At 36.2% G+C, this 16,233-nt stretch overlaps 2 protein-coding genes across 2 annotated transcripts; one reads left to right on the forward strand and one right to left on the reverse strand.

Annotated features, from left to right (window-relative positions):
• The first annotated feature begins 9,403 nt into the window (after positions 1-9,403).
• med9 (mediator complex subunit 9) lies at positions 9,404-10,193 on the forward strand. Its single transcript, XM_051914269.1, has 2 exons — positions 9,404-9,568; positions 9,749-10,193. Exons 1-2 carry the CDS (start codon positions 9,465-9,467, stop codon positions 9,966-9,968), a joined length of 324 nt encoding a protein of 107 aa, XP_051770229.1. The 5' UTR covers positions 9,404-9,464; the 3' UTR covers positions 9,969-10,193.
• Positions 10,194-12,777: 2,584 nt separating this feature from the next.
• Positions 12,778-14,484, reverse strand: rasd1 (RAS, dexamethasone-induced 1). The gene is made up of 2 exons (XM_051914261.1): positions 14,122-14,484; positions 12,778-13,792 (listed from the first exon to the last, which is right to left on the reverse strand). Exons 1-2 carry the CDS (start codon positions 14,390-14,392, stop codon positions 13,266-13,268), a joined length of 798 nt encoding a protein of 265 aa, XP_051770221.1. The 5' UTR covers positions 14,393-14,484; the 3' UTR covers positions 12,778-13,265.
• Between the last annotated feature and the right edge of the window lie 1,749 nt (positions 14,485-16,233).

Here is a 16,233-nt window from a genome sequence, read left to right on the forward strand (position 1 = left end):
CGTCTCTTTCCTCGTGTGAGAACACGAGGGTCACACACCCTTCAACACATCAGCACACGACTCGCCTCTCTCTGCTTCTTTATTCTCCTTCTCTATGGGCTTGTGCACCTGATAACCTGTTTGACAATTTGAACCATCACAAAGAGAGATAAAAAAATACTATTAATCAGAGTAGATGAACAGAACAGTGACTATCTTGACTAGCATAACAGAACTTCAGCTGTGGACAAAATACTGAAATCCTTAAGTTAAACTAGTGTTCAGAAAGTTTGGGGTTGATAAGATTTTTTTAATGTTTTGATCTCTTTTGCTCACCAAGGCTGTATTTATTTAATCAAAAATACTGTAAAAAAAAAAAAGCAAAATATTATTACAATTTAAATATCTGGTTTCGATGTGAATACATATTAAAATGTAATTTATTTCTGTGATCAAAGCTGAATTTTCAGCATCATTACTCCAGTCTTCAGTGTCACATGATCCTTCAGAAATCATTCTAATATGATGATTTGCTGCTCAAGAAACATTTCTGATTATTATCAGTGTTGAAAACAGTTGTGCTGCTTCATATTTTTGTGGAAACTGTGATAGATTCTTTATTTTAGGATTTGTTGACAAATATAAAGTTCAAAAGAACAGCATTTATTTGAAATCTAAATCTTATGTAACATTATTATCAAGGTAACACTTTAGTTTAGGGTCCAATTCTCACTATTAACTAGTTGCTTATTAACATGTATATTACTAGAATATTGGCTGTTTATTAGTACTTATAAAGCACATATTAATGCCTTATTCTGCATGACTTTATTCTACATCCTTTAATCCTACCATATACCTAAACTTAACATCTACCTTACTAGCAATTAATAAGCAGTAATTAGGAGTTTATTAAGGCAAAAGTCATATTTAATAGTGAAAATTGGATCTTAATCTAAAGTGTGACCTTACTGACCTCAAACTTAATGTAAATTTTGCAGGGACTTTCATCATTACCCCTTGCATACATACATGTGCTTCATTTCAAATACACTCACTCTCAGCAGCAAGAAGACCGGGAAAAATAATAAATTATTTCTTGACTACAGTGCCAGAAACAGAAAGTCTGCTCACACACGTCATGGAGAAGCGAATGGAGAGTCTGAATATAATCAGACAGTGTGTGCTGTAAAGGTGCCTGTGAAGGCTGGCATGTCCGTTGGCCCTATCTGGCACAACGCAGATCCAATTTATTCGCCCTTAATGGAAATTAGGGAGAAAAGCTCCGGAATCTGGCTTGGGTGAGTGAGTGCTTATGTAACAGATAGTAATTACCCTGCTGGAAAAACTGCAGCACAAGTGTGTGTTGAGTTCAGGATGCTGGTGTCCTTTAACAAGCCAACCAGCATTTTTTAAATATTATTCAAGTAAATCCATGAAAAAATCCATGCATATCCATCCTATAATCAGCATTAAAACCCATGCTGGTCTGAGCTGGACTTTTAGGCAGGAATGTGTGTGCTCAGACCCCCAAATTAACACTTACTTACTGCCAAATGTGAGGAAAAATTGGCTTTGGAGAGTCAGTAAAATGGCAGTAACGTAATGAAGGTTTAAGCTGAATTGCAAGAATGATTATCTCACCCCTTCACTTAAGCTAGTGACGTGATCATAAAAAATGTAATGATTAAAATAACGCATTATTTTATGAATTTACACATTCATATTTGAGTTTTTTTAAAAAGTAATGCATGTTACTTTTCAGTTTAATTAATATGCTTAAACTACTCATGCGTGTACAAACAGACAAAAAGTACGAAAGGAACAAAACATTACTTTCAACTTTTAATAAAAAAAGTTGTACAGTAGATACAGTAATCAAATGTATAGGCTATGTTGTTTAATGCAACTTCTCAGTAAAAAAACACATGCAAGAGAGCAAGTCTTAGCCAGCTGAGGAAAAGTAACGCAAAAGTAATGCAAATTTTTCAAAAAAAAAAAGTAGCTAAGTATCTGTCACAGTTCCCTCTGTTCCCGGACTCCAATTCCCATGATCCTCCTGTTTCCACACCTGCACTCACTTCCTCGTCATCTCCCCATCAGCACTCATCACCTGCACCTGGACCTAATCATCTGCACTCCCTTTATAATGGACTCACTCCCTGCACTCCTTGTCTGTTCTTATGAACAAATGTTAGTATATGTGTTTGGATGTTGTTATCTCTCCTTCGTTGTAATAAATACCCGTTGATTGTGGATTTCCGCATACGCCTCATCTCTACGACACCAACACGTAACAGTATCGTAATTAGTTGCTTTTTTAGGGAGTAACGCATAACTTTTAAATAGTAACTTTCCTCAACCCTGAAACACAGCTCAAACTTTTATCATCAGAACCTCAAGTTTTATTGCATATGTGGAATATTACTTGCTCACATTAAGACACCAAAAGGTTTTTGTGACTAATGCAGTTCCACCAAGAGTCAACAATGATGCTGCGAATGACCTGCACTTTTTGTCACAAATATGCTATATAAAAAAGACTTTAAAATTTAAATTTAAAATGTAAGAATTTAACATTTTATAAAGTGCGCAAAATACAGCTTCGTGGGTGGTAAAAAATATCTCATGTATTTCACATTTTAGTCTTTAACAAGCTCAAAAAAGGTATAATCCCTGCACACTACTCAAATTTGCATCATCACAAAATTTAATTTGCAATGAATTAAAGTAATAGTTCATCCAAAAATGAAAATTATCCCATGATTTACTCATGCTCAAGTCATGCTAGGTGTATATGACTATCCTCTTTCAGACGAACACAATCAGAGTTATATTAAAAAATATCCTGGCTCTTCCAAGCTTTATAATGGGAGTGAATGGTGCTCCTGATTTTGAAGCCCAAAAAAGCACATCCATCCATAATAAAAGTAATCCATACAGCTCCAGGGGGTTAATAAAGGCCTTCTGGAGTGAAGGGATGGGATTTTGTAAGAAAAATATCCATATTTTAAACTTTATAAACTAAAATAACTAGCTTCCAGCAGACAGCCTATACAAGTCGACTTGCACCAAAAGAGTAACTTCTATGTATGACGCAGGATGTAGGAGTATCGTAAGCTTAGACGCCTCTCGTGGTTTAAACAAACTGGGCTGTGCAACAAACTCAAGCTCCTCGGTAACACTTTATTTTAGGGTCTTTTAACTAGTTGCTTATTAGCATGCATATTACTAGAATATTGGCTGTTTATTAGTACTTATTAAGCACATATTAATGCCTTATTCTGCATGACCTTATTCTACATTCTTAATCCTACCCAATACCTAAACTTAACAACTACCTTACTGACTATTAATAAGCAGTAAATTAGGAGTTTATTGAGGGAAAAGTTGTAGTTAATAGTTTATATGTGTTCCCTATACTAAAGTGTTACCAGCTCCTCTTCTCTTATATCGAAATTCTCCAACATTTCTCTTTAAAAATTCTCGTTTTAGACTTATAATTCATGACCAGTGTTTTGTTTTGCTCTATCCTCTGTGCTTCCACGTTCGTCATGTGTCGGGTCAGAGGTCACTCTCTTAGCGTAACTCGATTTGCGTAGGCCGTTTCCCGGAGCTAGTTATTTTAGTTTCTAAAGTTTTAAATATGGATATTTTTCTTACAAAAACCCATCGCTTCACTTCAGAAGGCCTTTATTAACCCCCTGGAGCCGTATGGATTATTTTTATGATGGATGGATGCACTTTATTGAGCTTCAAAATCTTGAGTCCCATTCACTACCATTATAAAGCTTGGAAGAGCCAGGATATTTTTTAATGTAACTCTGTGTTCGTCTGAAAGAAGATAGTCATATACACCTAGGATGGCTTGAGGGTGAGTAAATCATGGGATAATTTTCATTTTTGGGTGAACTATCCCTTTAACCTTCCTCAGGCTTTATACGGGACTTAAAGTTTTTTTTTTTTTTTTTACCTGACTCTTTGTTGTCCAGTTAGGGTCAATGCAGGTCAAATTGACCCACAACACAAGAGCTGTGTTATTTTAGTATCACTGCACTGATCATTGAGCTTTTTAATGGTTATAGTTTTAGTGTATATCTGACATTAGGAGGGTTAAATACACTACAAGAGGACAAAGATTTGTACGGGTTTTAAACTCACTCTTTTGCATAAACCAGTGCATTACAGACTCCACAAGTTTGTCAAAGATTGACAGGTGCCGTTAACAAATGGTCACTAATGTGGTCACTATGTTTAGCTGACCTGTCAAGAAGTAGTTTTTGATGAAGTCAGACCACAGTTTTCTTTGGACCTAAAGGGTCAGGAAGCGGATGTTACAAACCACTGGAGTGTGAAACCGCAAAGGTAGAACATTTCATAAGAAGTCGGAGAAAAAAAAAATCACAGTGACTAGTATTTTCTCTCATTTATATCACGATGACCTGACCTTAGACTCAGCCCACACTTAAAAACATTAATTGGCAAGATGAGAGTATACACATGGGGTCTTATTAACTTTTCGGCAATACACATTGCACTAAATTATTAATATGGCTAAAATTCCATTTGTATTGCGTAACAGTCATTTTCCAATAAACAAAATTCTTTCCTCAAGGTTTCCTGTGCTCCTATTGACTGGAAAATATTCCAATAGACTTTTCTAGGGTGGTTTCAACAGAACAGAGTCTCTCCCTCCAAAACAAAAGATCCGCATGATGTGGTAATCTAGGCGTGAACTAAAAGAGTTGAACTCAAATGTCATTGAAGTCAAAAGAGAAGGACAATATCAGTACAGTACAGTCTGTATCATCACCTTTTCATGCGATTGACACTCCCTTGAACTTGTGCAGCAAGATTCATTGACAAACGATTTTACTGTTTTACAGTTTTAAGAGAAAATTAATGTAAATGCTTTTCTAAAATTATAAGCTTTGCAATTCTGCTTTTAAATCCTCATACAAGTGGCCACATTCACTTCCATTGTAACTTTGATTTTTATTTCTGCCTTTTTTGTTGTTGTTAAAGAAAGCAAGTATTCATTTATAGCACGACAACACACTACAGCTGGCCTTCAAACAATATGTGACAGTGCATGATGTACATGATTTTATCATCTTAGCATGACTTAATCTTCTCAGTGGCCTAACAAGCAAACAGACTAAAGTATTGATTGTGCGTTTCAGCAGAATGGATCAGACAGAATACTGCAATGAGGAAACGTGATTGGCAAACAATGTGCTTCCATCAAAACATCCTGTTAATGACCACCCAGTGTGTACCAGCAGTGTGAGAAATAATGGAGGCGGCTCGTGATTAATGAATAATAACTGATGGACCACGTGCTGCAGAGGGTTTGGTAACTGTCCGGTCAGAACAATCAAGCTGTTCAAGCATGTCAGAGCTGAACAAATAAAACAACACCTTACTGACAGGATGTGCACACACACACACACACACACACACACACACACACACACACACACACACACACGCACAGGTTTGTTTTTGTAAATTGTGGGGACATTCCATAGGCGTAATGGTTTTTATACTGTACAAACCGTATTTTCTATCCCCCTACACTACCCCTAAACCTACCCATCACAGGAAACTGCACATTTTTACTTTCTCAAAACAACTCATTCTGTATGATTTATAAGCCTTTTGAAAAATGGGGACATGGAGTAATGTCCTCATAAGTCACTCTCTCCTTGTAAATACCTATGTCATACCCATGTCATTATACAAATTTGTGTCCTGATATGTCACAAAAGTGTGCGCGCACACACACGCATGCAGACACACACACACACACACACACACACACACACATGCATAGACATACACACACGCACACACACTCATACATGCACACAGACACACGCAGACACACACACACAAAGACACACACGCAGACACACACACACACACACAGACAGAAAAGCACACACATATACAGACACACGCACAGACACACACACACATGCATAGACATGCACACACCCAAACACAAACACACAGACACACACATGCACAGACACACACACGCTCAGACAAACACACACGCACAGATACACACACACATGCATAAACATGCACACACCCAAACACACATGCAGACACACACACATGCACAGACACTCACGCACTCACACACACAGACACACACACATGCACAGACACTCACGCACTCACACACACAGACACACACACACTCTCACGCACACTTACACACACTCTCTCACACACACCCACACATGCACAGACATACACACAGACACACACACACACACACAGACACACGCACATTCTCAGAACGTTCTGGTATTGTTCTTCCAGGAATGTTAATAGAATGTTCATTAAATGTTATCTGCTCTTTAACAATGTACTCAAAACATTAGCACAATTACATTATTTATGCATAATTTTTTTTTTCTTTTTTTTTCTGAAATGTTTTAGTTTGTCTAACATTTTTTAAATGTTACTTGTTTCAGAATGTTCAGAGAACATTCAAAAGTAACATTCCAGATAACATTTTCATAACTTAATGGGAACATTAGCAAAACGTTCTTAGAATATTGTTAGCTGGGCTAACACTGTTTTCTCTAGAATTTAGATCAGGTTGGGGCAAGTTGTCACATGTGTTTTAAATGTTGCACTTAATTAAGTATGATTTCTGTTGGTAAAATATTTTTGAATATGACTTCTTTTTATTGTTGCAGTTTGATTCATTGTTTTGTTACATTATTGTTTTAATGTTTAATGTTAGTTTTACAGTTTTACATTTTGCATTAAGTGATCTTAGTTATTTATATTCATTGGGAAAAATAAATAATAACAGATAAAACATTTTAAATACTGTTGTACAACAAGTAAGTATGCAAAGTATGTTTAATATATAAATACATTTTCAAAACAACACACATATTCTTAACCTCATTCTACAGTCTGTTTTGAAACTGTTTTTCTTGATTGGCAGGAGCTTTTCCTGGAATTCCTCATAGAGCAACTAAACAATAATTACAATCACTTGCAGCTGCACACAATAACTAGGCGTTCTGAGTAACGCAAACAATCAAGACTACGATTAAATGCTAATTTTAGAAAATCATGTTTACACTAATCACTATAACATAAATGTGTGTTTTCATTTGACCACAAATTCAGTTAAACGGTATGATTGTTCCATGAATAAATGTCTGCTTCGTATGTGTTGATTAGACTTGTCTGACTTACGCAACAAAGAAAAGAAAAAACATGTTTGTCATCTTTTATCAGTTAAGCATAATAAAATGAAAGCAAGATCATAAACAAGGTCTGCAAACCGAATTTAAATCCTTCTTTCTCTTACTAAAACATTTCAAAATACTTTATTGTGTGGTCTGATTGTCCAAGCATTAGATGCTGCATTGAAGAGCAGGGAAATTTACCAAAAAGGCAGAATTATTAAATATACTTAAAGTTATAAAGGTGACAAAATATGTAGATTTATATTGATTATTTATGCTATTCATTTTAATCCTTTAGCAGCCCAAATATTTATGTTCTTTTCTGTTTCATAGGTTTGACAAAGCAAATTTAAAATGTTTTTAGATGTCAGATCACTGCAAAAGATGTATTAGAACATTAATAATCATGCATGCATATTCAAATAGTAGAAGTGCATGTGTTCAAAGCCACTGGCAGAACAGTCACATGCTGATCGATGCACAACACTGTGAATGTTTGAGAAGGTATTAAGACGCTGGTGCAGTTTCTAGGAACCCATGAGAAAGTGACATGAAAAACAAAAAGTTTATGAAGACACAATGGCCACAGATCTGCCATATAAGAATATGCACACAAACTGACAAAAGGTGGTGTACAATTAACTTCCTCATATCTGGGACACAGATTATGAAAATCAATAATACAGAAATGCCAAAGCAAATATTTCCAAATCTACAGAAATGCGGTTTCAGGAATGAGGCCATTTAGTGTGAATAAACAAACATATTCAGAACAAAAGGGCAGAGGGTGATGATGGGTTAACAGAGGGCAAAAAATAAACATTTATCAATACATGTAATAGTTATTAGATTTCCTGGAATGTTGGACAAACTGTATCTCCTTCCTCATCAGATGACCAAGACATAAATAAACCAATAAGTAGCCTATTAAAACAACAACAAAAAATTTTGATCAAATAATAAGAGATGTTTCTATCTATAGAGTACCTCGGAGATGACATGATTTTGTAGGCCAACCCGGAAGTTAGCGGCGCACGGGTTCCCTCGATCGAAAGCCAATGCATTTTTCCCATAGACTTTTGGAAAATCGCAAAAAATAAGCTCTGTGTTTAACAAAGAGTTATGACACTTACACGTTTTGTCTATCAAGATAATCTTTACAACTTTAACACAACATTTATACATTTTGAAGCCTAAATAAAGTCGTAAGATATAAAAAGCTAACAGTAGGCTATAAACGGACTACAGCACACCATGGTCGCGGATCAGCGTCACCACCACCAAGCTTCCTCAAACTTTATTTAAAAAACAACTTTATTTAAAAACATGCTCGCTGATTATGATCTGTGCTGTGTATGAATACTTATCCACTTTTTCATGAGAAATGCTGTCCAAATGTCCTGTTTGTCATGATGACGTCTAAAGTCCCTGCCAAAGGAAGTAGTCCCTTTTAGCAATTTCTTAGCAACCGCCGTTTTTAAGACACAATAAAGGTTTAAAAAAAATCACAAGCAGGTTATAACTGGTGTGTTTTATATCATAGATCAAAAAGTGAAAATATTTAGAGGCTTTGTTAACCACAGACCTTATTTCAGGCGATTTAGCAAAAACCCATTAAAAAAACCCACAGACTTTAGGGCGATGGAACCGGAAGTCCTAAAATGCTAACTCGCTTCTGGGTTTTGCCTACAAAAACACGTCATCTCTGAGGTAATCTATAGATCCAGTAGCTAATGCTGTCTGGACAAACTTACTTTTATGTACAATCATATGCTGAGCATTTTAGCATTAAGTTTGAGGTCAGTAATTGACAAGTACTACTAGATAAACTAGATATTAGAGCCGAATTGTTATGGATGAGTTTATTACTGCTAAACGCACAGTGTGCCATAGATCAGGCAGTTTTCAATCTTTTAGTGCTACCGACCCCCAAATTTCATGTATAAAGATTTTATACTGTGAAAATGTATATTATAAATGTGTAAAATATTATTTAGAAAATATTTAGTTGACATTGTGTTATATTTACTACTTTGTTTCTACTCACTGTAGTAGCTACTGTATTATTTATTTAAATCTGTTTGTTTGTTACACTTCTCTAAACTCTTCCATGACCCCAGTTTGATAACCCCGGCTTCGACGAAGAGAAACATTATAAAATAATATAATACTGACAGACAAATGGATAGATATATAATTTTATAGATAAAAACAGTCATCATCATTACGTTGTTTACACAGAGACGCAGACGCACGTTGATGACGTACCAACCTCTCAGCGCAAACATGGCGACTACGGTACCGGTGGTAGAGGAGGCTGAAGATTATTCCTTTTTACCCATTATTCACGATGTAATAAAATGGTAAGAAGTAATTATTCTTCTGTTTTATGTTTTAAGGAACAGAATGCTCATATCGCGATGTTGGTTTCGTTAAAATTCAGGAATATCTCGGGATGTTCGCTTTACTATTGGGTCTCTGTAAACAACATCAGTTTAATGTTGCGCAATATTAACGGCTTGTTTGCATCCACCTGTCAATAGCATGGATAAGGAAAGTCCAGACGTACATCAGGAGCTGAACAAACTGAAGACGAAGATTCAGGAGGCTCGGGAGCAGATTTCAGCCATGCCGGGGATCGACATGAGTCCTGCGCTGCAGGAGAACAAACTGCAGACCCTCAGAGAGCAGGTCCGGACCAAGAACCAGCTTTTGCAGAAATACAAAAGCCTGTGCATGTTTGACATCCCCAAACCTTCATGAGAGAACGCATGAATGAAAACACGAACACTTGTTTACACCGGAAGAGGCGACACTGATTCAGCCACGTGTTTTTTTTTATTAGGCTATTTGTAATTTTTGTATATATATATTTTTTGTTTTTACTTTGTGCGTAGCATTTGCAACATCATGTGTTTTGTGCCGGTGAATGGTTACTGTGTACTTCACCTTTGTCAGTTTGTGCATTAAACTCAGCCACTTATTTAATAGAGGTTTTTATTTGCACTTAAAAATGAAACCATATATTTACCAGACCTGAGACAATATTGTGGTCTTACTTAAACCGGATAAATGACTGAAATAACAAGCAATTTTGCTTGAAATCAACATAAAACAATTTTTAGAAGGTATAAATTCTGCATTTTTAAAGAATGCATCTGGAATATTTATACACAAGATGAGCTTTAACGGCAAGTTTAGATAAAACATTTGTTATAATTATTTGTTTTTTAAAATATACTCAGATACAGTATTGGGGCCTCATTTCAAGCCATAATACATTAGTTAATTACAAGCTGTGCTTGCTTGGTGTCAAGTGTGCTCAACATACAAATGACAATTGTTTGAGCATCATAGAAGGGATTTTGAGAAAATTCTGCCTTTTTTAAAGAATATGTCTGGAATATTTATCCTCAATGGACTTGCAGCAGGTAGATGAAATTATATTTTAATGTGCTCATATTGAGGCCTAATTTCAAGCAAGATGAATAAATTATAAGCTGTTTTCTTGGTGTCAAGAGTGTGCACAACATACAAATGTCAAAGCTTGAGCATCCCAGAAGGTATTGTCAGATTACTGCTTTTTTAAAAGCATATATCTGGAATATTTATGGAATATTTATACTCAAGATGAGTTTTAGTGGCAACATTATTATTATTATTTTAATATACAGTGTGCAGAATTATTAGGCAGGTTTTCTTTTACAGGCAAAATGAGCCAAATGAAAAGTCAAAAATTATTAAATGCCCATGAGAAAGATGCAACACTAATGAAATATTAGAAATTGCAGTCAAGGCATGACCAATGGACAGTGAGATGCTCATTGGGTCAGAAGGGTTAGACAAAAACAGGAGAAGAAAAGACACGTTAACTGCAAAAGATTTAAGGTGAAGACTTAAGTGTGAAACCATCAGGAACCCTTTAGTCTTCAGCGCCACCATTTTCCAGAACTGAAACCTACCTGGAGTCTCCAGAAGTGCAAGGTGTCAGGATCTCAGAGACTTAGGTTAGGTAAAGAATCCTAAAAATTGACACACACTTAATAAGAATCACAAGCTGCAGTGTTGTAAAAAAACATGAAGACTGTTTTTTTTTTTTTTATAGGCTTTATAGACAGACAGATTGAGAGTGACTCTTGAAGGACCAGCATCACATCCTCTTGTACTGCTGTTTGAAGAATTTATTTTCCAGAATCTGGCAGTAAGTTTTGGAAGATCATTTTTAGTCCAGTTCCTATCCTGAAAAGTCCATTTTGCAGTGATGGACTGAAAATGATCTTTCAAAACTGCCATTTTCTGGAAGATAAATACATATTAATGTATTTTACAACTGCTTGTGATTCTTTTTAAGTGTGTGTCATAACCTAAGCCTCTGAGATCCTGACACTTTGCACTTCTGGAGACTCCAGGTAGGTTTCAGTTCTGGAAAATGGCTGCGCTGGAGACTAAAGGGTTCCTGATGGTTTCACACTTAATTCTTCACCTTAATTCTTAATTATTTTGCAGTTAACGTGTCTTTTCTTCTCCACCTGTTTTTGTCTGACCCTGCTGACCCAATGAGCGTTTCACTGTCCAATGGTCATGCCTTAACTGCCATTTCTAGTATTGCATCCTTCTCATGAGCATTTAATAATGTTTGACTTTTCAGTCTGAGTTAAAATCTCTTTTTTGGCTCATTTTATCTGTAAAAGAAAACGTACCAAATAATTATAAGGCATTTTTCATTTCCAGCCTTCATGAACAATTATATATCACTTATAAATGACTAAATACAAAATTAATAGTAGTTATTAAGATTAATGTGGTTTGGAATTGCCTGGAAAAAAAATATGATCAGAAAATCAACTTTCCTAATAATTCTGCACGCACTGTACTCGGATACAATATTGAGGCCTCATTCCAAGCCAAATTAGTTAATTACAAGCTGTGCTTGCTTGGCACCAACTGTGCACAACATACAAATAACAATTATTTGAGCATTATAGAAGGTATTTTGAGATTGTTATGCATCTTTAAAGAATATATCTGGAATATTTATCCTCGATGGGCTTTAGCAGATGAAACCATATTTTTCAGACTCAGACAGTATTGGAGCCTCATTGCAAGCCATAATAGATCAATTACAAGTCATTTTTGCTGGTGTGAAGTGTGTATACAACAAATGACAATAGTTTGTGCATCCTAGAAGGTTTTTTCTTCTTCTTTAGATTACTACATTTTAAATATATTTGGAATATTTATACTCAAGATAGGCATATCTAATTTATATGAATCTATATTTTTGATCATCCTATGGTATTTTTTAGGTTGTTCTGGAGTTTTGAAGCACATATACTTCAAGGTGGGTTTTAGCTTCAAGCTTTCAGATAGAAGAGACCATATTTTAAATGTACTCTGGGGACTAAGATAAATAAATTAGGTAGAAGCTGTTTTTGAGTAGAAGGTATTTTCAGATTACTGCAGTTTTAAAGGATATATCTGGACTATATTAGATTTAGCTACTAGTTTTCAGTTGTAGGTCTGTAAGAACATAAATAAATGTGTTACTTGAAAAGTAAGGAGGAAACGTGCATATTCTTGACAAAAGTTTTTATTTCTGTTTTCCACGTGTTCAATTCAACAATGACATAGAAGAATAAATATACATTCATTGACAATAAAAAATTGTTCAAAATGCAATAAAACATTCAAGTTGATTTCTTTGTGATAAAGTTTAACCAAAAAAAAAAAAAAAAAAAAAAAAAAAATGTAAACAGCTGACATTGCAACTCCCTTCAGCACCCAAAAAGGCAAATGTTCTAACAAAGCACATTTTTTAAGCATGGAGCTGATACTTGTAAGCCACATCACAGAGCGCTCAGACTGAACAGAACAAAGTCGATATTCTGTACAGGAGATCTCGCGAGCATTACATGCGCTTCCACGTCGCGAGGTGAGAGCTCAAGCCGATGACTTACTTCAACCGCCGGCGCGAACGCGCTCCTTTCGGAGTCACCGCAATAGGCACAACAACCGTGTGCGTCTCATAATGACCGCAGCAGTGCTTTGGACGGCTCGGTTTTAGCTAATGATGCATCTCTCTTTGTCCTTGGTCTGTCCGCCTCCTATCGCCTTCTCTTTGATGTACATCAAGTCACTGTGCACGCTCGGGCGGCGCGCGAAAGGCGCAACGATGCCGTACGCGTCGCCGTCCTTCACCTTCTTGTTTCTGAAAGACTTTTTGTGCAGAATGTCACAATACTGCACGGAAACCTTGCGGTGGAGGTCCGGGCTCATCTCGTTGGGTAGTTTGGCGAGAGCAAAGAGTCTCTGAAACATCTGGTCGACGTTCGTGTTCCTCTTGGCGGAGATCTCGAAGTACGCGCACTGCTCGTCTCCGGCGATCAGCTGCTCGATCTCCTCGCGCTGAACCTCGCGGTAGAACTCGCGGTCACCCTTGTTCCCGCAGATGACCAGAGGCACGTCCACGTTCTCTTTGGTCTTGTTTTTAAGGCAGGACTTGGTCTCGTAGATCTGCTGTTTTAGCCGCTGCACCTCGTGAAACGACTCGCGGTTGTCCAGACTGAACACCAGGATGAAAACGTCACCTGTAGCCAAAAGAAGAGGGAGAATGATTAGACTACTATTTAGTTAGAAGAAATACAGCACTTAGCCAACAGTATCACTCTAAAAAATAATGGTTCTTTATTGGCATTTAAATCCATGGAACCTTTCCATTCCAAAAAAATATTTATAGTTCTTTAGATTTTTTTTTTTTTTTTAAATGTTCCTCACTCTAAGAAAAAAGTTTTTTTTTTTTTTTTTTTTTTTAAGAGCTGTTCACAAGGTTCTTTATGGAACCAAAAATGCTTCTTCTATGGCATCGCTGTTAAAGCACTGAGTTTTATTTTATAAGATTATATAGTCCGATATTTACCTGTCAGAATAGACAGTCTCCTCATAGCTGGGAACGGATGATTCCCTGAAGTATCCAAAATGTCCAGCTGGTACACATCTCCTTTGATGCTGTAGAGTTTCCTGTGAAAGTCCTCTATGGTCGGTGTGTATTGCTCCTCAAAGCGTCCGTTCAGAAAGCGGGACACTATCGCCGTTTTCCCAACTTTTGTGGATCCGAGAATGACCATCCTGTAGCAGTTTTTCGCAGGGATGTCAAACTCATTCTCTGAAGGACTCATTTTCTTAATCATGTTTTTTGCGTGTGTGGTTTTGAGTCGCCTTAGTAAAGAATAGCTGGTTGTTTCTTAGTTTGCAGTGGCTGCTTCTGGACCTTTTAACGATGGAGAGCGGCTATTTAAACGCGCTCGCGCTCCGCCTCCCGTGCGCGTCACCGCTGAGTGACTGATGCGTCAGTTTGTGTGGATCAGTGCTTTCTGGTGCAGCTAATACCAGGAACATTTACTGAGAGGAAAAGTACTTTCACGTCGTGTATCAAGTTACCTATTTTAAAAAACAATATGTCATTTAACTGTAAAGTACTGTAAATTTTGTTTTGATGAGGTCAGTATGCATAGGCTATTTGTACTCTAAAATATGTTTAAAATAATGTTTTTATGTCAGGAATATTTGTACTGTACAATATTGTTAAAATGATGATTTTATTTCATAGGCATATTTGTACTGTAAAAATATTGTTAGAATTATGTCTTTATTATCTTTTTTTTTTTTTTTTTTTTTTTAATTAAAAATAGCTTATAACTTCGAAGAATTCCCTTCACGAAGCACCACATTTGCTTAGATTTCTTTTTTTTGCTCAGTTGTGTATACACTGGGGAGTTTCATGCTAATGTTTATGTTATTTAGCCTACTTCATGCCTCTGATAGTAGGCCTATTTAGTGTTATTAGTGACCACATTACCGGATAGACTAGGTCATGTGACTTTCAATTGTATTAGTTATTTATCTCTACATTTCACAGTAACAACTGAGATTTAATATTTCGAATGGGTTGTTTACTAGGCCTAATTCTTTGAAAAATAAAATAGGTTTGTAACCAAATTTTTGGCATGTTCTGCTGCTTTTTTCCCCTTACATGCAACAATCTTTGCTTTAAAGTGCAGTATAGTGACTGTATTAATCATGTACGTGGTTCTGTATTGCTAATGTTTACACTTGATCACAAAATTGGAAACGGAAAGAGACGAAATGACAATGAAAATAAGGATTGAAATAATTTTGATCCGAATGTGAGACTATTACTAAAAACAAAAAAAGTGATTTCGATATGGTCCAGTGGTTCTACGGGAGCTCATGTTTTCTTTTACAGGCTGCAGTCTATCTAGTACAGAAGCGCGCGCCCGCGCAACGCCACACCGCGGCGCAAGTGTTGATCTGAGGAACGCCAGCACGACGCATTTATACCAGCGCGCTCTGGAATGTTTGATCCTGATTGGCTGACAGACGTTTTAGGGCGTCGTTGATTATCTTTTTTTTTTCTCCAGGTCTTGACTGCATTCAATTTTCAAATCATGTCAGCTGTTTCAAAGAGCCTTAAAATCTATCACAGCAAAAGAGCCAGAAAAAGCACAAAGGCACTGGTTAAGCAAATGCATATGACAAACTGTCAGGTAAAACGAACAAATGTAAATCTATGGAAAACTCTTTCTCTCTCACAATAAATCAATAAAATACCTTCGCTACTGAAAAGCATTCATTTTATAGTGAGGCAGGTTTCTTTGAAGTATTTTGATAGGTTTTAATTAGCCTATTTCAGTACTGCAGAGATTCTCTCTCTCTCTAAAGCATCTAAGTTTATGTTAATTTCAACATTTACTAACACATTATTAAAATCAAAAGTTGTATCTGGTAATATGATGGACCTGAGCTGACATGAACAAAAATAATTAAAATAATGTAACAAATGTATTGCTCATTGTTTGTTAATGTTATTAATGCTTCTATTATGTTTATTTCGGATATTACCTTTCATGTAGTGTGTAATACAGCTGTTTGTGAATGTAAAAGCTCTGCAACGCGTCAATGATCAAAGTTCAGAGAAATGGAGTCACTAGCTGTTTCTATCCACCTATTT

The sequence above is a fragment of the Ctenopharyngodon idella genome, chromosome 12 (assembly GCF_019924925.1).
Source record: "Ctenopharyngodon idella isolate HZGC_01 chromosome 12, HZGC01, whole genome shotgun sequence".
Classification (NCBI taxonomy): domain Eukaryota; kingdom Metazoa; phylum Chordata; class Actinopteri; order Cypriniformes; family Xenocyprididae; genus Ctenopharyngodon; species Ctenopharyngodon idella.

Excerpts from the sequence above, each read along its gene's own strand:
- med9 (XM_051914269.1), top strand. The coding sequence starts at position 9,465 with ATGACGTACCAACCTCTCAGCGCAAACATGGCGACTACGGTACCGGTG. Across the intron at positions 9,569-9,748 it reads ATTCACGATGTAATAAAATG|CATGGATAAGGAAAGTCCAG; the intron begins GTAAGAAGTAAT and ends ACCTGTCAATAG.
- rasd1 (XM_051914261.1), bottom strand. The coding sequence starts at position 14,392 with ATGATTAAGAAAATGAGTCCTTCAGAGAATGAGTTTGACATCCCTGCG. Across the intron at positions 13,793-14,121 it reads GAGACTGTCTATTCTGACAG|GTGACGTTTTCATCCTGGTG; the intron begins GTAAATATCGGA and ends TTTTGGCTACAG.